Source organism: Pyrgilauda ruficollis, unplaced genomic scaffold (assembly GCF_017590135.1).
Source record: "Pyrgilauda ruficollis isolate IOZ18807 unplaced genomic scaffold, ASM1759013v1 scaffold71, whole genome shotgun sequence".
NCBI lineage: Eukaryota > Metazoa > Chordata > Aves > Passeriformes > Passeridae > Pyrgilauda > Pyrgilauda ruficollis.
This window is the reverse complement of record NW_024528933.1, coordinates 1,646,626-1,662,311: the sequence shown is the minus strand read 5'-3', so window position 1 is coordinate 1,662,311 and position 15,686 is coordinate 1,646,626. Positions and strand designations below refer to the sequence as shown.

Genomic DNA, 15,686 nt, shown 5'->3' with positions numbered 1-15,686 from the left:
ACTTGATAAAATAATTTCAGAGATAGATTTTTGCTTTATTGTATTTGTAAAGTTTATTTCTGTGTGCTTATGCATTAACGCTGGAGCGTTTAATATTTACCTTTTGGGGTGTTTTTAGGGTTTTTGTTTGTTTGTTTTGGTTTTTGGTTGTTGTTTAGGGGTTTTTTTTTGTTTGTTTGGGTTTTTTTTTTTTTGTTTTGTTTGTTTGTATTTTGTTTTCCTGCATGTGCTCCTATAGTGACTCTGAAATATCAACTTCTGAAAGTTTGGAAACAGTGATTATGAAGACAGTCCAAAACATTGATCCCCTGCCAGACAGAAGTAAACAAGAAGAAAAAAAGCCCTGCAGTGTCCTTCATTTAGAAATCCAAAATGAGCAATATAATAAAAAGGTATATATTGTTTTATTCACGTGGGTGAACTTTTGGAGTTTAATATTAGCACTGCTGTGCACTCTTAATCAATTTGACTCTCAATATAGAAGTGAAAACCTATTTCCAGATATTCAGTGGGTGGATTCATTATATTTTAGAATATTTTCTGAGCAGTAAGTCTGCTGTCATGGATTCACCCTGAATAGATGGCAGGCATCCACCTCTTGTTCACCCCCCCTCAGCAGCTAGACAGGGGAGAGAAAATGCAACAGAGGGTTTCTGGGCTGAGATAGGGATAGAGAGAGATCACTCACCAAGCACCGTCATGGGCAAAACAAACTTGAATTAGACATATACATTTAATTTTTTACTAACAAAATCAAAGGAAGATAATGAGAAACAAAAGACCTTAAAAAGAGCTTCCCCCGCTCCTCCCTCCTTTCCAGCTCTACCTGCTTCCCCCCAGCAGCTCATGGAGACAGGGAATGGGGATTATGGTCAGTTCATCACATGTTCTTTCTCCCACTGCTCAGGAAGGGGACTCCTTCCCTTGTTCCAGTGTGGGGTGTCTCCCACAGGAGACAGTGCTCCATTAACTTCTCCAGTGTGAAAAGTCCATGGGTAAGTGGGACTTACCCATCCCATGGATAAGTCCTCCACAGACTGCTGCAGCATGGGTCACTCTTCCACGGGGTAGAGTCCTTCAAGGACAGTCTGCTCCAGCCTGGGTCCCCCATGGATCACAGGAAATCTGCTCCCAGGAAATCTGCTCTGGTGTGGACTCCTCTCCCCGGGCCTGCAGGTCCCTGCCAGGAGCCTGCTCCAGCACAGGCTTCCCACAGGGCTCCAGCCTCCTGTCAGGCACCCCCCTGCTCAGGTGTGGGTCTCCTGCACAGGCTTTAGGTGGATCTCTGCATCCCTGTGATCCTCCATGGGCCGCAGCTGCTTCACCATGGTCTGCACCATGGGCTGCAGGGGAACCTCAGCTCCAGCACCTGATGGAGCACCTCCTGCCCCTCCTTCTGCACTGACCTTGGTGTCTGCAGAGTTGTTCCTCTCACGTGTTCTCTCTCTGCTCTTCTCTGGCCACAATTATGTCTGCCCAATCACTTTTTTCCTTCTTAATTGTGTTATCATAGAGATGCTATAATTTCTATTTGGCCCATGGTGTGTCCATCATGTAGCTGCCAGCGACTGGCTCTGCTGGACATGGAAGAAGCTTCTGGCAGCCTCTCACAGAAGCCACACCTGTAGCTCCCCCCCTAGCAAAACCTGGCTGTACAAACCAAATATACCTATAAAACTATTTGGGCAGGAATGTAAAAGATTATTTAAAAATGTAAAGTTGCTATACAAGCTAGTGGTGCTGTCTCATAGTCCAGACAAAGAATGCCACAGACATCCCATTAAACTTTCTGTCAGTCAGAAGCACCATACAGAGCAGGCTGATATAACCCATAACAGGGGGATAGCAACACCCCTCTCTACCTCCCTTCTAGCCAAATGGTGTGCTGACTAATCAAGCATAAATGTCTCTCAGTTCGTTTGTGGTGCACTGGACAAGTTTCTCCATCTTAGAAAGATACTTTTGACTCTCTCTGTGTCCAGAATATTCTGTCTTGAGAAAAGTATGCTTTTAGCCTCTTCTTAGCCTATTTACATGGATTGTCTGGGATTTGAACTACTTGTCTCATTGCTAACATCTATATGCTGTTCTCTCACAGAAGAGGGCCAGCTGGTTGTGTCCCAGGTCTTAAGAGGCTCCCTACAATCTGTAACAGATGACTCATTCTTGGACTTTTTAACAGTGCCTAATAGATTTTCCCTCCTATTTTTATCCAAATAAATTACTTAATGGAATTTTAAGCTTAAGCAGATATTATTATTTCTTAGTTTAAGAAACAGAACACTGAAACACTGAACAACTTGCTGCTTTTAGATAACTAGTTTGAAATTCAGTATTTTGAATGATGACAGAGTTTGAAAAAAGATTATATTTCCTTAGTTTCCAAAATTTTAGTGCAAATGCTGACTCTGTGGTCTTGTTACATATTCTTGATGGTGTTATTTCATCAATACTTTTTGATCAAATAAACTGAAAAAAAAGGAAAATTCTTACCCATTAATCTGTTGGTAACAACATAGTATGATTGGTTGCATATGCTATGTATGAAGATCTGATAAAAGTGTGCTGCTCCTGTTAATCTCCTTCTACTCCTGAGTGAGGACATACAAGGCAGGGAACCCAGGATGCTGTCCTCTCTTGCTTGGTAGTATGGCACAGCCACTACAATTTCTGTAGGGCCTGTATTACATTTACTCTCTGTTCCTAGTGGAGAAGATAGATACGTTCTGGTAGACATTTGTAACAGACTGGTGGAACTGAAGCGGACTCAGGAAGTGTCTGGAGAGCCCTAAGTGGTTAAATGTACTTCAGTAGAATCCCCTATTGCAGGAAACAATAGGATTTGAAAACATGGTTTATGAGTGTGAAAGAAAGTATTGCACAAATCTTTAGCATTAGCAGTTGGGAGCACCAGTTTTAACAGAATTCTTTAATCCATCCAGAGGATGTAAGGACCCTGCTGGTGTGTATTCTCATACAAAGAGAGGCTGAAGATATCTCTAAAGTCTTGAGCTGTGCAAGGGGTTGGAGATGAGACCATATATGATACAAGGACTTGGTCATATTTTCTCCACATGGGAGGAATAACTAACACCCTGTGCAGTATCAGCAGAGTTACTGTAACTCTCTTAAAACTCATACATTTATTAGAGCTGTGGCTTAGAGTGGAGATCTCAGTCTTTTTGCTGCAGATGTGGATTGTTTGCTTGTCATCTGCTGAGAGCTCAGTTCTTGGTCTTTCAAATTGTGTGGTGATTGTATTTATCTAGAATTCATGGCTAATTTATCCTGCAATGTCAGTAGCTTGTTCAGTGCAATTAGCAGAGAATGTGATGGTCTTTACTCTTTTAAATTTGCTTAACGGCTATTTTAGATACGAATATTCCCAGAATTATGTTGCATGACATGACCAAGAAATTGAAATCTGAAAACTTAAAAAACTGGAGAAATATTGCAGTCTTCCTGATCAAAAGTGTTTACATATATACTGAGCATTTAATACCTATTAAATTGGTACACAAACCCACTGACAGGCTGTTGCAAGATTTGCTTGTTTGAATTTGTATGTGTATTTTCAGATATTTAGCTCATTATTTTAAGGTGAAATTCTCACATAATAAATGACTGTCAAACAGCATCTTTTACAGTTAAAGTAAGTTTTTACCAAGTCCCTCCTAGTGAATCTGCTGACTGATAGGAGGTTTTTCATTACCTTTTGTTCATGTTTGCCCCTTGTACCCAGCATAGCCAATGAAACAAATTAAATATGTTTTGGTTTAGACCTTAAAAAAAACCCCAGCCTGTTAACAAGACACTGAAGCCTTTATTTTTTATAAACTTAATCAGAAATTCAAGACACATGTAACTTTCAAGTCCTTGTTGATTTTGCATTGTTGCCACTTAAGAAAAAGCACAACATGGAGTGTTTATATGTTGATTGTTTTATATGTTTTATGTTTTTATAGGTCAGCTGTTAATTTACCAGTATGTTTACTGAGAAATATTTTAGAAATTGCAGGAGTGTTTTGAAGTGCCAAAACAAAATCATAAATCATGTTACGTATTATGATTTTGTTCATTTAGTAGTATGCCATTTTATGTTCAGTGTAGTGAGCAAAAGGGAGAAATAGCAGTATTCAGAAACTGGGCTGCTCTGTTACTCTACTGCAGGAAAAAATCAAGCCACTGTAGAAGCAGGTAGCTGTTGTACAGAGTTAAAAAAAAGACCACAGTGGCTTCCATTAAAAATGTTAAACAAGCCAATGACAAATTAACAGGTCAGCTACATTTGCCTGATCAGAGACTTCAAGTCTCAACTGACCATAGAGGTAAAGTACTTTTCATTATACTGTCTTACAATGTTCACTTTCATTCTAGTGCAATTCTGTGAAATTTTGATAACACTGATTTTTTGTATTTTAATTTATTGTAGTCAAAATTATGAGATATTATATATTACCATGCTTTATGTGGGCCACTTATTATGTACAGATGATATTGAGGCTAGTGTATCAACACAGTTAATTTATCCTTTTGAAAATAAAGTGGTCTTTGTGCTGATTCATGTATTCAAATGAATGAGGTAAGTTTCACTTTTAGCCTATGATCTGCAAACCTTCCTGAGAATCTGATCAGTCCAGAACTAGTACATTTTCTTCTGTGAAGAACAGGCGCTGTCTCCATACACCCCAAGACAACTAGAGTTTTCTTCCGAAGGAGACTCAGACCTGTTCCATATCTATTTAATCCGATCTTTTTCTTTTAAGGTGAAAAGCCAAAAAACAAAGTTTGTGGAAAGAGAGACTAGTATTTAGTTAACAACCCAAGGACACAAACTTTCTTCTTTGCTTCAGTCTTCATTTCTTCTTAATCCTTTTCCATGCTATTACTCCTTTCTGTTTTTCCCCATTCTCATGTATATATGTATTTTGTGTTAATCTATATGCAACTCCTCAGCTGGAATTCTTTTCTGTTCATACTGTAGTGATTGGCCTGCCCTTTATAGAGCTGAATCAACAAACACTTATGCAGTAATTGTCTCCTGTTGGTCACACACACATCCTGCTTCCAGAATTATAGTGCTACAACAGATGGACTTGCTGGAAGGAGGCAGACATTAAAAAAGAAATCAAATCCCCTCCCCCTCAAACTTCTCTGTGTTTTTATCTTTGCACAGAAGGCAGAAGCAGTATCAGGAGCAGCACTTTTCACTTTCTTAGGACTAGGGAACTGCTAATTTCTAGAGGAGGGAAAACTTCATTTCTGTTACTCATTTTGCATAACTATGTATGTGTAATGAATTGTTTAAAAAGAGTTTCCAAGATCGTTGGAACCAATGAAGATCTACCTATCTCACGAACGGTACCGTAATATAAAGTTTCATGGACAGTATAAACTTAAGAGGGAACTATATGTGTAATTTAGCGAAAATATTCTGATTTCTCAGACGTCTTCATGATTTACCTTCCTAAAAGACTACTCCTTAGGTGTCTGTTGAAGAGCAATGTGAGAAATGTAATAGAATATGCTGTTATCAGGGAACTGTTAAACCAAAAAAAAAAAGAAAAGGGGGGGACAAAATTTATGTAAAAATAAGAGCTGCTGTAACAGAAAAGACTGAGTAAAATAAAAATAGCATGACTTTAAAACCAAACTGGTTTTCTATCACTCAGTTTTTATGGAAGGTTTAAAAAAATACCTTTTTTTAAAAAAAAAGACACCTTTTTTTTAAAAAAAGAGGTCGCTGGTCTATTTAAAGGGTGGTGCATTCTAAGCAAAAATAAATAGAGGGTGTTTCGGGTACTCAAGGAAAAAATCTTTATTAGGCATGCACATTTTTTTTCCTTCTCAGCAAATGATTCAAATTCCCTTTCTTACAACTAATTACTCTTCAGGTGCCATACTAGTACTACCATGTGGGAAATTTAAAGCAGAGGCTTGGGCTACTTGCCAAGTGAAAATTAAGGAGGTAAAGAACCTACACAGTCACTGCAGGGTACACTCATGTTTTAGAGAGAGAACCCTGATTCCGACAGATCTGATGTTTCTATAGTACACACTTGTGTGGGGGACTTTGGGTTGGTTTTGTTGTTTTTGGGGGTTTTTTTTGTAAGAAATACTATATAGAAGTGAATTTTTAAGACACTGCAAGGGAAATAATGTTTGCTGAGGTTTTTTGTTAATGCTTTTGTTACTTTAGATTTTAGAATTTTCTTGAGAGGTAGAAGGTAAAAAACAAGCAGTCAAACCATGGAAAAAAAAATATTGACACGATCTCTGGATTTGGAGAAAATCTTAAATACTTCAAGAGTGCCAAAATTACTAATATCCAAAAATAATCATCTACAGTTAACTGCCATAACCATAAAGTTCTGGGTAAACTTACCTTAATAGTGAACTTTTGGTCCTAGGCTAAGGTAAGTTTAGCAGTCTAGCAACTGTTAACATCATGGCTGGTACAAGATGCCATTTTGCCTGGATTTATCTAAGAAAATAAATCCTTTAGCAGACAAGGACAGATGTTTATGCAGTCAGTCCTTCATTTTAGTCCCCAGGGACTCTAGAAGATCAACTCTAGATTTAAGATTTAAATGTTCCAGATGTTCATTTTGAGACAGATTTTGCAGTTCATGCAACCTAAGGACTGTCTAGTATCTGTTGATTTTTCAGAACATATACATGCATGGTTTTGTGTATTTTTCTTGAAAAATCCACCCAGGCATGTATGTAGATGTATATTTGTCTGATCTTAAGGATTTAAATTCTGGTTTTGTTTGGCCTTATAAGTGCTTTGCAGTAACATAGATATCTGGCTTTGTTTGATTTCTGCAAAAGCAATTCCTTGCATATTTAAAAAAAATGGCTGTGAAGTGACTGCACATGTGAGAATCAACACTTGCATTCTCCAAGGATTCACATTAACACTGAGTCAAGACCATCTGTACAAGAAGTACAGTAGTTACATTTTGTTATTGGTGTATAGAAATCACAGCTGGAGCAAATAGTTAATGCAGAAGCCATGGTATTTGTTATTTTCTTAGTTTCTAAGAAAAGCATTTAAAAGAAATTGTTGGAAAAATTCAGGATATTTTCTCTAAGGTTTAGTATTCCCTCTACTAATTTCTATCGTTGAGTACTTATAAGAAGAGTATTTTTATTGCATACAACACAGTAATCATAATTAGGTTTATGCAGTGTCATTCTAGTGGCAAAAATCCAGACAGTGTATTGAATAAGAAATTAAAACCATAAGCGGTTTAAGTCACTAGTGCTTCTCTTATTCGTGTGAAGGCTATTCAAAGGTCTACTGCTCAAATGTACCATATTTTTGCATCTCCAGTGTTTGTCAGGTGATGTCATAGGAAAGCTGCATTTCTTTAGAGAATACTGTGGGCAATTGCAAAGTGCCTGAGTAAGTCTACTTCAGCAGGAAAATTGAATCTCAGAATAAGAACAAGTTGACCAATCAAATGCTGACACATTCTTCGAAAAGGCTAATGTGAAGGTTTAAGTAAAGTTTTTTTTCGGATGCCTTCCTGCAGATATATTGCTACACTTTTGCTGAACTGGGAAGGTGCTTTTAATTTTTTTTATAAGCATATTTTAAATCTGACCCAGACTACACTTTTTTTTTTTCTGACAGCATTTTAAATATACCTCCAAACTTTATTTTAGATATTTGATTTTCACTTTCCTTTGAATTTTAAGGGAACTCTTTTCCCCTGAGATCATAGTTTGTTTATCTAGTAGATTATCTCAAGCATAGAAAGGTATGAGCATAAAAAGTAGAAAAGTAAATTGCTAAAGAAAGCTTTTTATTCTTTAAAGGTTGTGGCTTACTTTACATACTCTCTTGACTATTTTTTATTGCTCAGTGTATCAAAGTATAGGCCAGAGTTCAGTGTTGCATCTGCAAAACCAGTATCACAGCTTCACTTCTCTTATGTACCCAAATAAAAGTAAATCAGACAATTTATTATTATTCAGTTGCAATGAAACAAAGAAGATGATGATAAATTCAGATGCATTGGAAATTATTGACTGAAGTATTATTTTATGCAAAGATCTCACTTAAACTCTGGTTTTCATTAAAGATTTTTCACTCTTTAAAGATGTACTAAAGATGTTTGTGGTTTCCTTAAAGTACATTTTAGGAATAAATTTGAAATTATAAATGAATTTTATTTGTAATCATCCTGCAGTAGCTGAAACTGCTTTTGCAATTTCCTCACATTTTTTTCATTCCAGCAAATGTGTGATTACTTGGACAGATTTGGTGGGTTTCTAGATAAATTCAGTCCAGTTAGAAATGGTTGTAAACCTATCCAGTTATTTCCTGTCAAAACACTTTTATAAATGTCCTCGTTTTATATATTTGAAGTCTCTTACATGGATGTACTCCAGGGTGTTTGTGTATTTTTATTAAGTTCATGAAAAAGATTCTACATTTAATGTCATCTCTTCTAAGTTGAGTATTGGATTTTCTTCTTTCTCTGGTAGCATGAAAAGATATTTCTCATTTTGTACATTAGATAATTTTAATTATATCTACAGAAGATCTGAATGATAAAATTTTATTAACAGTTTTAGAATTACTGAAATTTGGAAGACTTTAAGTTAAGCAAAAATAGTAATTCATAGAAATAAACTTTACATAAAGTTACTGCTATATCAATAGCATGTGCAGGAATTCTCACTTTAATATATATAAGTAGTAAAAGAAAGAAAAAGCAGAGATGCTGATAATAACCACATCAGGTAAAAAATAATCTGATAAGAGTTCAAATTGCTTCTGCTCTGTTGAACAATGTCCCTTTCCATTCTTACACAGCAAAGTTAAGTCTGGAACCTCTTGCTTTTATCTGTCTTAAAAATAAAAACCCTATTTACATCATATTTAACACTTTTCACAAACATGATGCTAAATCATTTCTGCAGCTCTCCATCATTGTCAGAGATTGTAATGAAACAAAGAATTCTTTGAAGCTGTTTAGGCAAAATCTGTTGCCAAAAACATGAGGAGAATCATGATTTCTCTCCCCTTCTTTAGAAGCATATAGATAATCTTGTCCTAACTACTTTTCATAAGAGTAGTTTAGGTTGGTTTACGGGAACTGTAATCTTTGAGCCCAATACTCCAAAAGAAGTAAACAAAGTTTCCCAAAAATATTTCAAATCAGACCAGCAAATTTTCTGTTCTTCTTTTTCTTAAAATACAACAGAAGTTGAAAGGTAAACCAGAAGGGATAAACCTGTGATAAACCAGGATATACCAGGATATACTGCTGACCTTTCCAGAGTTTGCAAATACAATCTAGGACAGCAGAGGTTTACCTAATAATTGAAATAAACTATGTATCAGCATGAGACTGATGTTTTCTCAAAATTAGATTGAAAAATTCTGGTTTTTACTTCTGACATTACACTGCTTTTACCCTTGTTTATATGGGTCTTGAAATTATCTCTTTGCACTCACAGTACATAGTTAAAAGCTCAAAACACACTCCCAGTCTATGTGTTCTTGAGAGAAAGACTTACAATGTTGTTCCACACCTGAGCAGGAGCATTATCTGTGGGCAGGAAAAATTGTCTGTAATGTACTTCAAACCTCAGGTTTTTTTTATTTAATTTTGATTTCTGGGCCCTACTTGTCATTTTTGAAGGCTTTGAATTGACAATATTGAAAAGAATAGGTTCTGCTTTGTTCTAGTTTTATTAAAGCTTTGCTGAACCTAATAAATCGAACATTAAAGTATGCAGTTACACTTACAAAGGCTGGGAACCGAGACAGAAAATGCTCTGTGACCTCTGAGGCTGGAATTCACTTTTTTCAAGTCCTACTCCAAAATTCTACCTCAAATGAAACAGTCAGCCAGTCAAATATGTTTGCTCAAACAGTACGGTTACTAAACGGGGAAATCTGTAATGCTGCCTCTGACCACTGACTCAGTATTGCTCCTTAAGTTGACTTGGAAATAAAATAAGTAATAGCCAAGGGTAAACATGAAAGTAACTGACCTTTTAAGATGCACCTACACCAGAATTTTTAATTTATTTTGATACTTTGCTGCATCAAATGCTTACAACATCCTGGAGTCAGTTTTGTTAATGGATCTATATGTAAAATATATTTATCATAAAACTGTGCCATCATTATGAAACAAAAATAAAACTAAATACTTTTTACCGTTTATATTGATATTTGATGAAAAATTACAGTAGATCTGTTGCATCATTGATGAACAGCATGTAAAATATGTTGCATGTAGGAAATGGGTCTCATTCATAAATTAAAAAGAACAGTTGGCATGAACTAGGACTAGTAGACTTGTGCTTCTTATGATTTTCAGTGGACTTATGTCAAAATTAAATAACTTAGAGATAAGTAAATCCTAGAAAATATATTATGGATAAAAAGTTATGAAAACTATATGAAGTTCAAAGAATATACTTACAATCAGTACAATATATATTGCTGTATCATGTAGAAATACTAAAAAGCATTTTTCTAGATTAGAAGAAAGAATCTGTATCAAAAGAATTACCATGTTATTGTAATGTTACAGAGGTAGTACACATTTCTGCAAGTGTAGCTAATATATCTATATCCGTAGCTTAATATAGTAATGGAACAGATATTTAGATTATATAGATGATACAGAAGATATCCTGTAATTTTTATGTTATTAATTTCATGTGATATGAAATTTTTATTATTCACCTTCCCTGTGATTTGATCAAACTTTCCTTTGCATTGGCTCTTAATCTTACTATTGGAAAAGATACCATGAACCAAAACAGAATTTGCATTTTTATCCTGTAAAAAAATTCTCAAATAAGATACAACTTGAGGCCTGGAAAAACTCAACATATACTGTCATAACAGGATTTCCTTTTGTGTTCACATGAGTGTTTTTATTGAATTCACTTAGATCTGCTCATTAATTAAAGTTAAGCATAAAACTACACTGGATTCTTGAACCTTCTCTACTATGTAAAGTTCTACAGATAATATATGGTTTTGTCAGAGGATATTTATTCACCATTAAATCTCATGCAAAGAAGGTCGTTGACTTGGAATAAGTATTCATATGTTGCCAAGAGACTACATTTCAGATCTGGCAGATTAGATTTTCTAAGAGATCATCACAGAAAACCAGTTTGCATTGCAGTTGGACCAATGCTCTTAGGTTTGCTCACCAGAGCAGTCCATTGATTATTCATTATTAGTAACTACTGCTATTAACTATGGAAGTGATTTTACTATACCCTTTATGCATGTACTTGTTTCCAGAGTTCAAGGAAATTTCAAGACATCCTACTTGTTATGGTAAAATTAAGTTTTATTGTCTCTAATTTTGCATGTAGATCTCTCTGTAGTGAGGGGTTCCTTTTTGTTTTCAACCTTTGGAGAAGGAGCAACTACAGGGAATTTAGCTGCAAATTTTTGTTAATATTCTCTGATTTAGTATTCTGATAGACTGTGAAATAACATGCAAGAAATAGCTGCTTTGGGTTTCCATCAGCCCTATATCCTCCTTTGGAAGTTCCAGTTCTCTTCTTAGTTTTTGTGATGGATTTTTACCTAAGAGTCACTCTTTTCTCTCTTTCACAGCCTAGATAAATGTTTTCCCAAATATGTTCTTAGGAAAAGTTATCAAGACTCATGAGGAATTGGAAGATACTTTTTGTATTTTGAACATTAAGTGAGTTGATTCTCCTGCACTCTCCCCATGGACTCTTCTATGTTGCTTCTACTTTCCTTTGCTACGTTTCCTTTTCCTCCTTGCTCCTGTCCCAATCTGTTAAATAAATTTTTCTCAATATAAAGATAAAGAACAGAAGGTTGGTGGAGGAGAGTGCTTAGTATGGTTAGCAAGGTACATACATGGACTAGGGGAATTGGTGAAAGACAGTTCTTTATTTGAGGAGTTGCATTTTCTAAGTTGGATGAATAGGGTCATGGGATTACAAAAGTAGCTCTGTGACTTAAAAGTATCAGAAGTTTTATAAGCACATTCACTCAATTTTTTTTGTGTGCCTCTGTGCAACAGTCATTGCTTACTGAAGTGTAAATATAAAATAAAATTTCAAAAACTGTCTCCACCATACTTGGTTTTACATAGTATTTGCATTTGAACTAAACATTGCTACATGGAACGCAATGGAGACTCAACATCTCAAGTCATACCTTAAGGTTAAATTGATGCATATAAGTACCACTTAATAATTTTCACTAGCTCAGAATCTCACATACCATGAAATTATTTTTTCAGTTTATCCCTCACACCAGTGATAACATTATTATTTTCACCAGGATAATGGTTTACACCTTATATATCTATTTTATCTGGATATTCTATGAAATAAATGATCATCTTTTTGCTGTTTGTTTTAAAAGTAAAATCTTGGAATAATTTTTTAAAAATTAGTGTCAGCGTAAAAAAATCCAAGCCAGTGCAATAGGATATCTTCAGTCATTGACAACTACTCTTAAACTTTCGATCATCCACCAGAGTCTGATGGAAGAGTATGGATTGTTATAATCTCGCAGTGGTTTTAATGAGCAAATCATTACATCATAATGAAAACCAATACATTGCTCAGGTTTCACGTTGAGTGAGGCTGAATGGCTGTCTCTTGGGAACCAGGGACTCTAAAGAAAAATGAGAGTCCTAGGAAGTAATGCTGAGCATGAACTCCCATTGCCATTTTAAAAAATACAGTCCTCAAATGTATGGACTGGATCTGTATAAGAGGAGTGGAAAGAATATGTTTTCTTGGACTGGCATAATTTGACTGGTCTTAGAATAATGTGTGTAGTTCTAATACACAGAATCCAAATTAAATTAATTTTAAATGCACCTGAAGACTTATGGGGAAGATTTGAAAGTACATTGTTCCAGAGAACAAATGTGAGGTTTTCAGAGAGCAGATTAGCCGGTAACTCAAGTTTAAATATCTGAAAAAAAGAAATCTTCTAGAGTTATCAGTCTAGCAAAGGAAGGTTGAAAAAATAGCAAAGACAGAAACATACCAGATATGAGATCTGTAATTTTTAGGTGACTGTAATTGATCCTTGCCATTTAGAGTCAGACAGTGGCAATGATATTGGCCAACTAATCTAAAAAGGAATTAGAGAGAAATCAGATGCTTGTGGTTAGCTGTGGGCAGGTTCTTTTTTAAAGGAATAAAAAAATGTTGGGTCTGTAGGATGCATGAAAAAGTAACAGAGAGAGTATTTGTTCAATAGCATGAGCTTAATTAATGGGAAGTATGAATGGGAAGGTAAATTCTCAACTTCAGTAACACTGTTCGCTCACCTGAAGCAATGATGGAAGTGAGTTTATGTCATAGAGCTCAGGTGGGCAACAGTATGTTTTAAATTCATGCTAAAATGAAGAAATGCAGAAAAGAGATGTAAACAAGGATGATGAATTTAAGGAAGTCAAACTACTTGTTTTTAAGGATCTACCTGAAACCAAGCAGGAGTGCTCTCATAGTGTTCAAACATCAGGCTATAAGGAAGAGAAATTCTGAGGCAGAGGAAGAAGACATCACCACTGAAGGCATACACATCTAAAGTCACGGCACAGGGAAGATGGATATTGAAATGAAGGAAGTAACCCAAAGGAAATGCCCGTTCCATGGTGTGCAACAGGAGCATTTAAAGATCATTAGTCTTAAGCAGAAGATATGCAGAGAAGGAAAAATGGCTTTTTTGTGTAATATACACAGAATATAGGATTATGTGAGTCCTGTAAAACCCCTTGAATTTTGCTGATGGCAGAGCTGAGAAAAAATTAAAGTATTTGATGTAGATAGTATGTAAGTTGGTAAAGAAAATGCAGAAAAGGAAAGATAAATTATGATTTTTTTAATATTTACTTCATATTTTACCAGGAGGATTAAGCATAAGAAAATATATTTTTAATTAGTAGTCATGAAACTTTTTTAGGAAAATGCTTTCCATTTTAATTGGGGGCATAGAAACAGTTTAATTTTAATTTTTTTTTTTTTTTTTTTAGTCTAAATCTTGATAAAGTACTCAAGGTGAGATAGTTTGTTAAAGGTTTGGCTTCAAAACAGTAAAAATGCTTACTTCCCAAAGTATTGTTTGCAATATAAACTTTGGCAGAAAAAAAACCCCAAACAACTACATTTCCTATTAAAAAAATGAGGGAGATGCATTATAATAAAAAGTAATTTCAATTAAAAATCTACTGGTGCTGCACTTATTTGAAAACTTTACAATCTCTTTCACCAAAAGACTAAGATATGAGGAAGCCTAAGTGGCAGGAGATGTAAATTTCTGTTGTTATTTTAGGAAGGCCTATACTGGGGACTGAAACTACAGGTAGTATATGATGATTGACAATCTCAAGACTTCTGTTTTGAGTAGTTACTCTGGAGAAGATAAAAGCATATTTTCAATTAACATAATTTTGATTAGAAGTCATTATATTTTGCTTAGTGTACATTTTATTGCAGCCCACTATCATAGATACTACCCTGTACAGTTCAAAATGTCCTTTTATTTTCTTGAGAATTCCTCCAAGGACTGTGAATATTGGATTTTCCTGTGTTTTTTATATTTCTGTCAGGCATCATAAAAGTTCAGTTTCATTGCTGTTATTCAGCTGCTGCTTTGTGTTGTGACACTCTTAATAAATAGGAGTTAAAAACTTCTTTATATATATAAATACATACTTTCCTATTTACATATACTGAACTGTGTGTCTCTAGACTTGTCTTTACAGCAGCAGCTTTTGTAGTAGACATCGTGTGTACAGTATTCATTTTATATATGTCAGATCCTCAAGGGCCATGGCTTTTGCCAGATGAAGCACTTTTGATTTTGAGGCTGATGAAATATAGTGCTATTATTGATCTGTGCATGACACAGCCAGTCTCTGTGGTGGCAGAGTGTAGCAACATTTATCCAGGAATTTGTGAAATGTCACTCAGATCATGTTCGTAAGGTAAACTGTGCAAAATCCAGGATTCAAGCTGAGAATCCATGAGGAATTGGACGTGACTCTCTTATTCCTTCATCCTATCTTCTAGGTCAGCCAAGTGGTATTTGTTAAAACAATGTCTGTGTTTTGTATTAGGTGTTGAAGAAAGTGTGATTATCACTAGGAACACCCTGTACAGTGTAGACATACTGCTGGTTTCCTCAGGTTTTTAAGTCACTTGGGAGAACAAGATTTTAAACCAGTGAAAGTGATCTAAAGCATTGCAAGTGTGTAATTTTTGTTTTCTTCGTAGCAAGTGGACGATTCCTGTACAGCTGCAAGAAGGAAACTCTGCTTAGATTTTCTAAAGGAATTTAACTTTCCTTACTTTATTTTGCTTATAGAGATGTATGGCAATTTGTGTTTGTCAGTAAGATCTCATGAAGTAATTGTGGTCAGAAAGGGTGTGTGACAGTCTCTACAAGTAAAACTGTCATAATATTGATAATTACATATTTTCTTTCTTTATAAATATGATTGAGAATGGCTGCACAGTTTTGCTAGTATCAGAAGCAGGTAATTTAAAAAATACTGAGAGCCAAGGTATGTAACAAAACCCCAAACTTCCATGTACTATTCCTCTATTTGTCACTTTTCCAGACATCTTTATAGATGGTGTTGCAGTTTTAAAAAATTGCTTTCAGGTATAAAAAAGTCACAAAAAGCTGT

General features: G+C 35.3%; 1 protein-coding gene across 1 annotated transcript in view; it reads left to right on the top strand.

The window, feature by feature from the left end:
• The window catches only part of CNTLN (centlein), a 168,932-nt gene that overhangs the window by 108,417 nt on the left and 44,829 nt on the right, over positions 1–15,686 (top strand). The window contains 4 exon segments of the mRNA XM_041485556.1: positions 239–392; positions 1,804–1,880; positions 4,131–4,215; positions 4,217–4,309. Of these exon segments, the coding sequence (XP_041341490.1) occupies positions 239–392; positions 1,804–1,880; positions 4,131–4,215; positions 4,217–4,309 (409 nt within the window).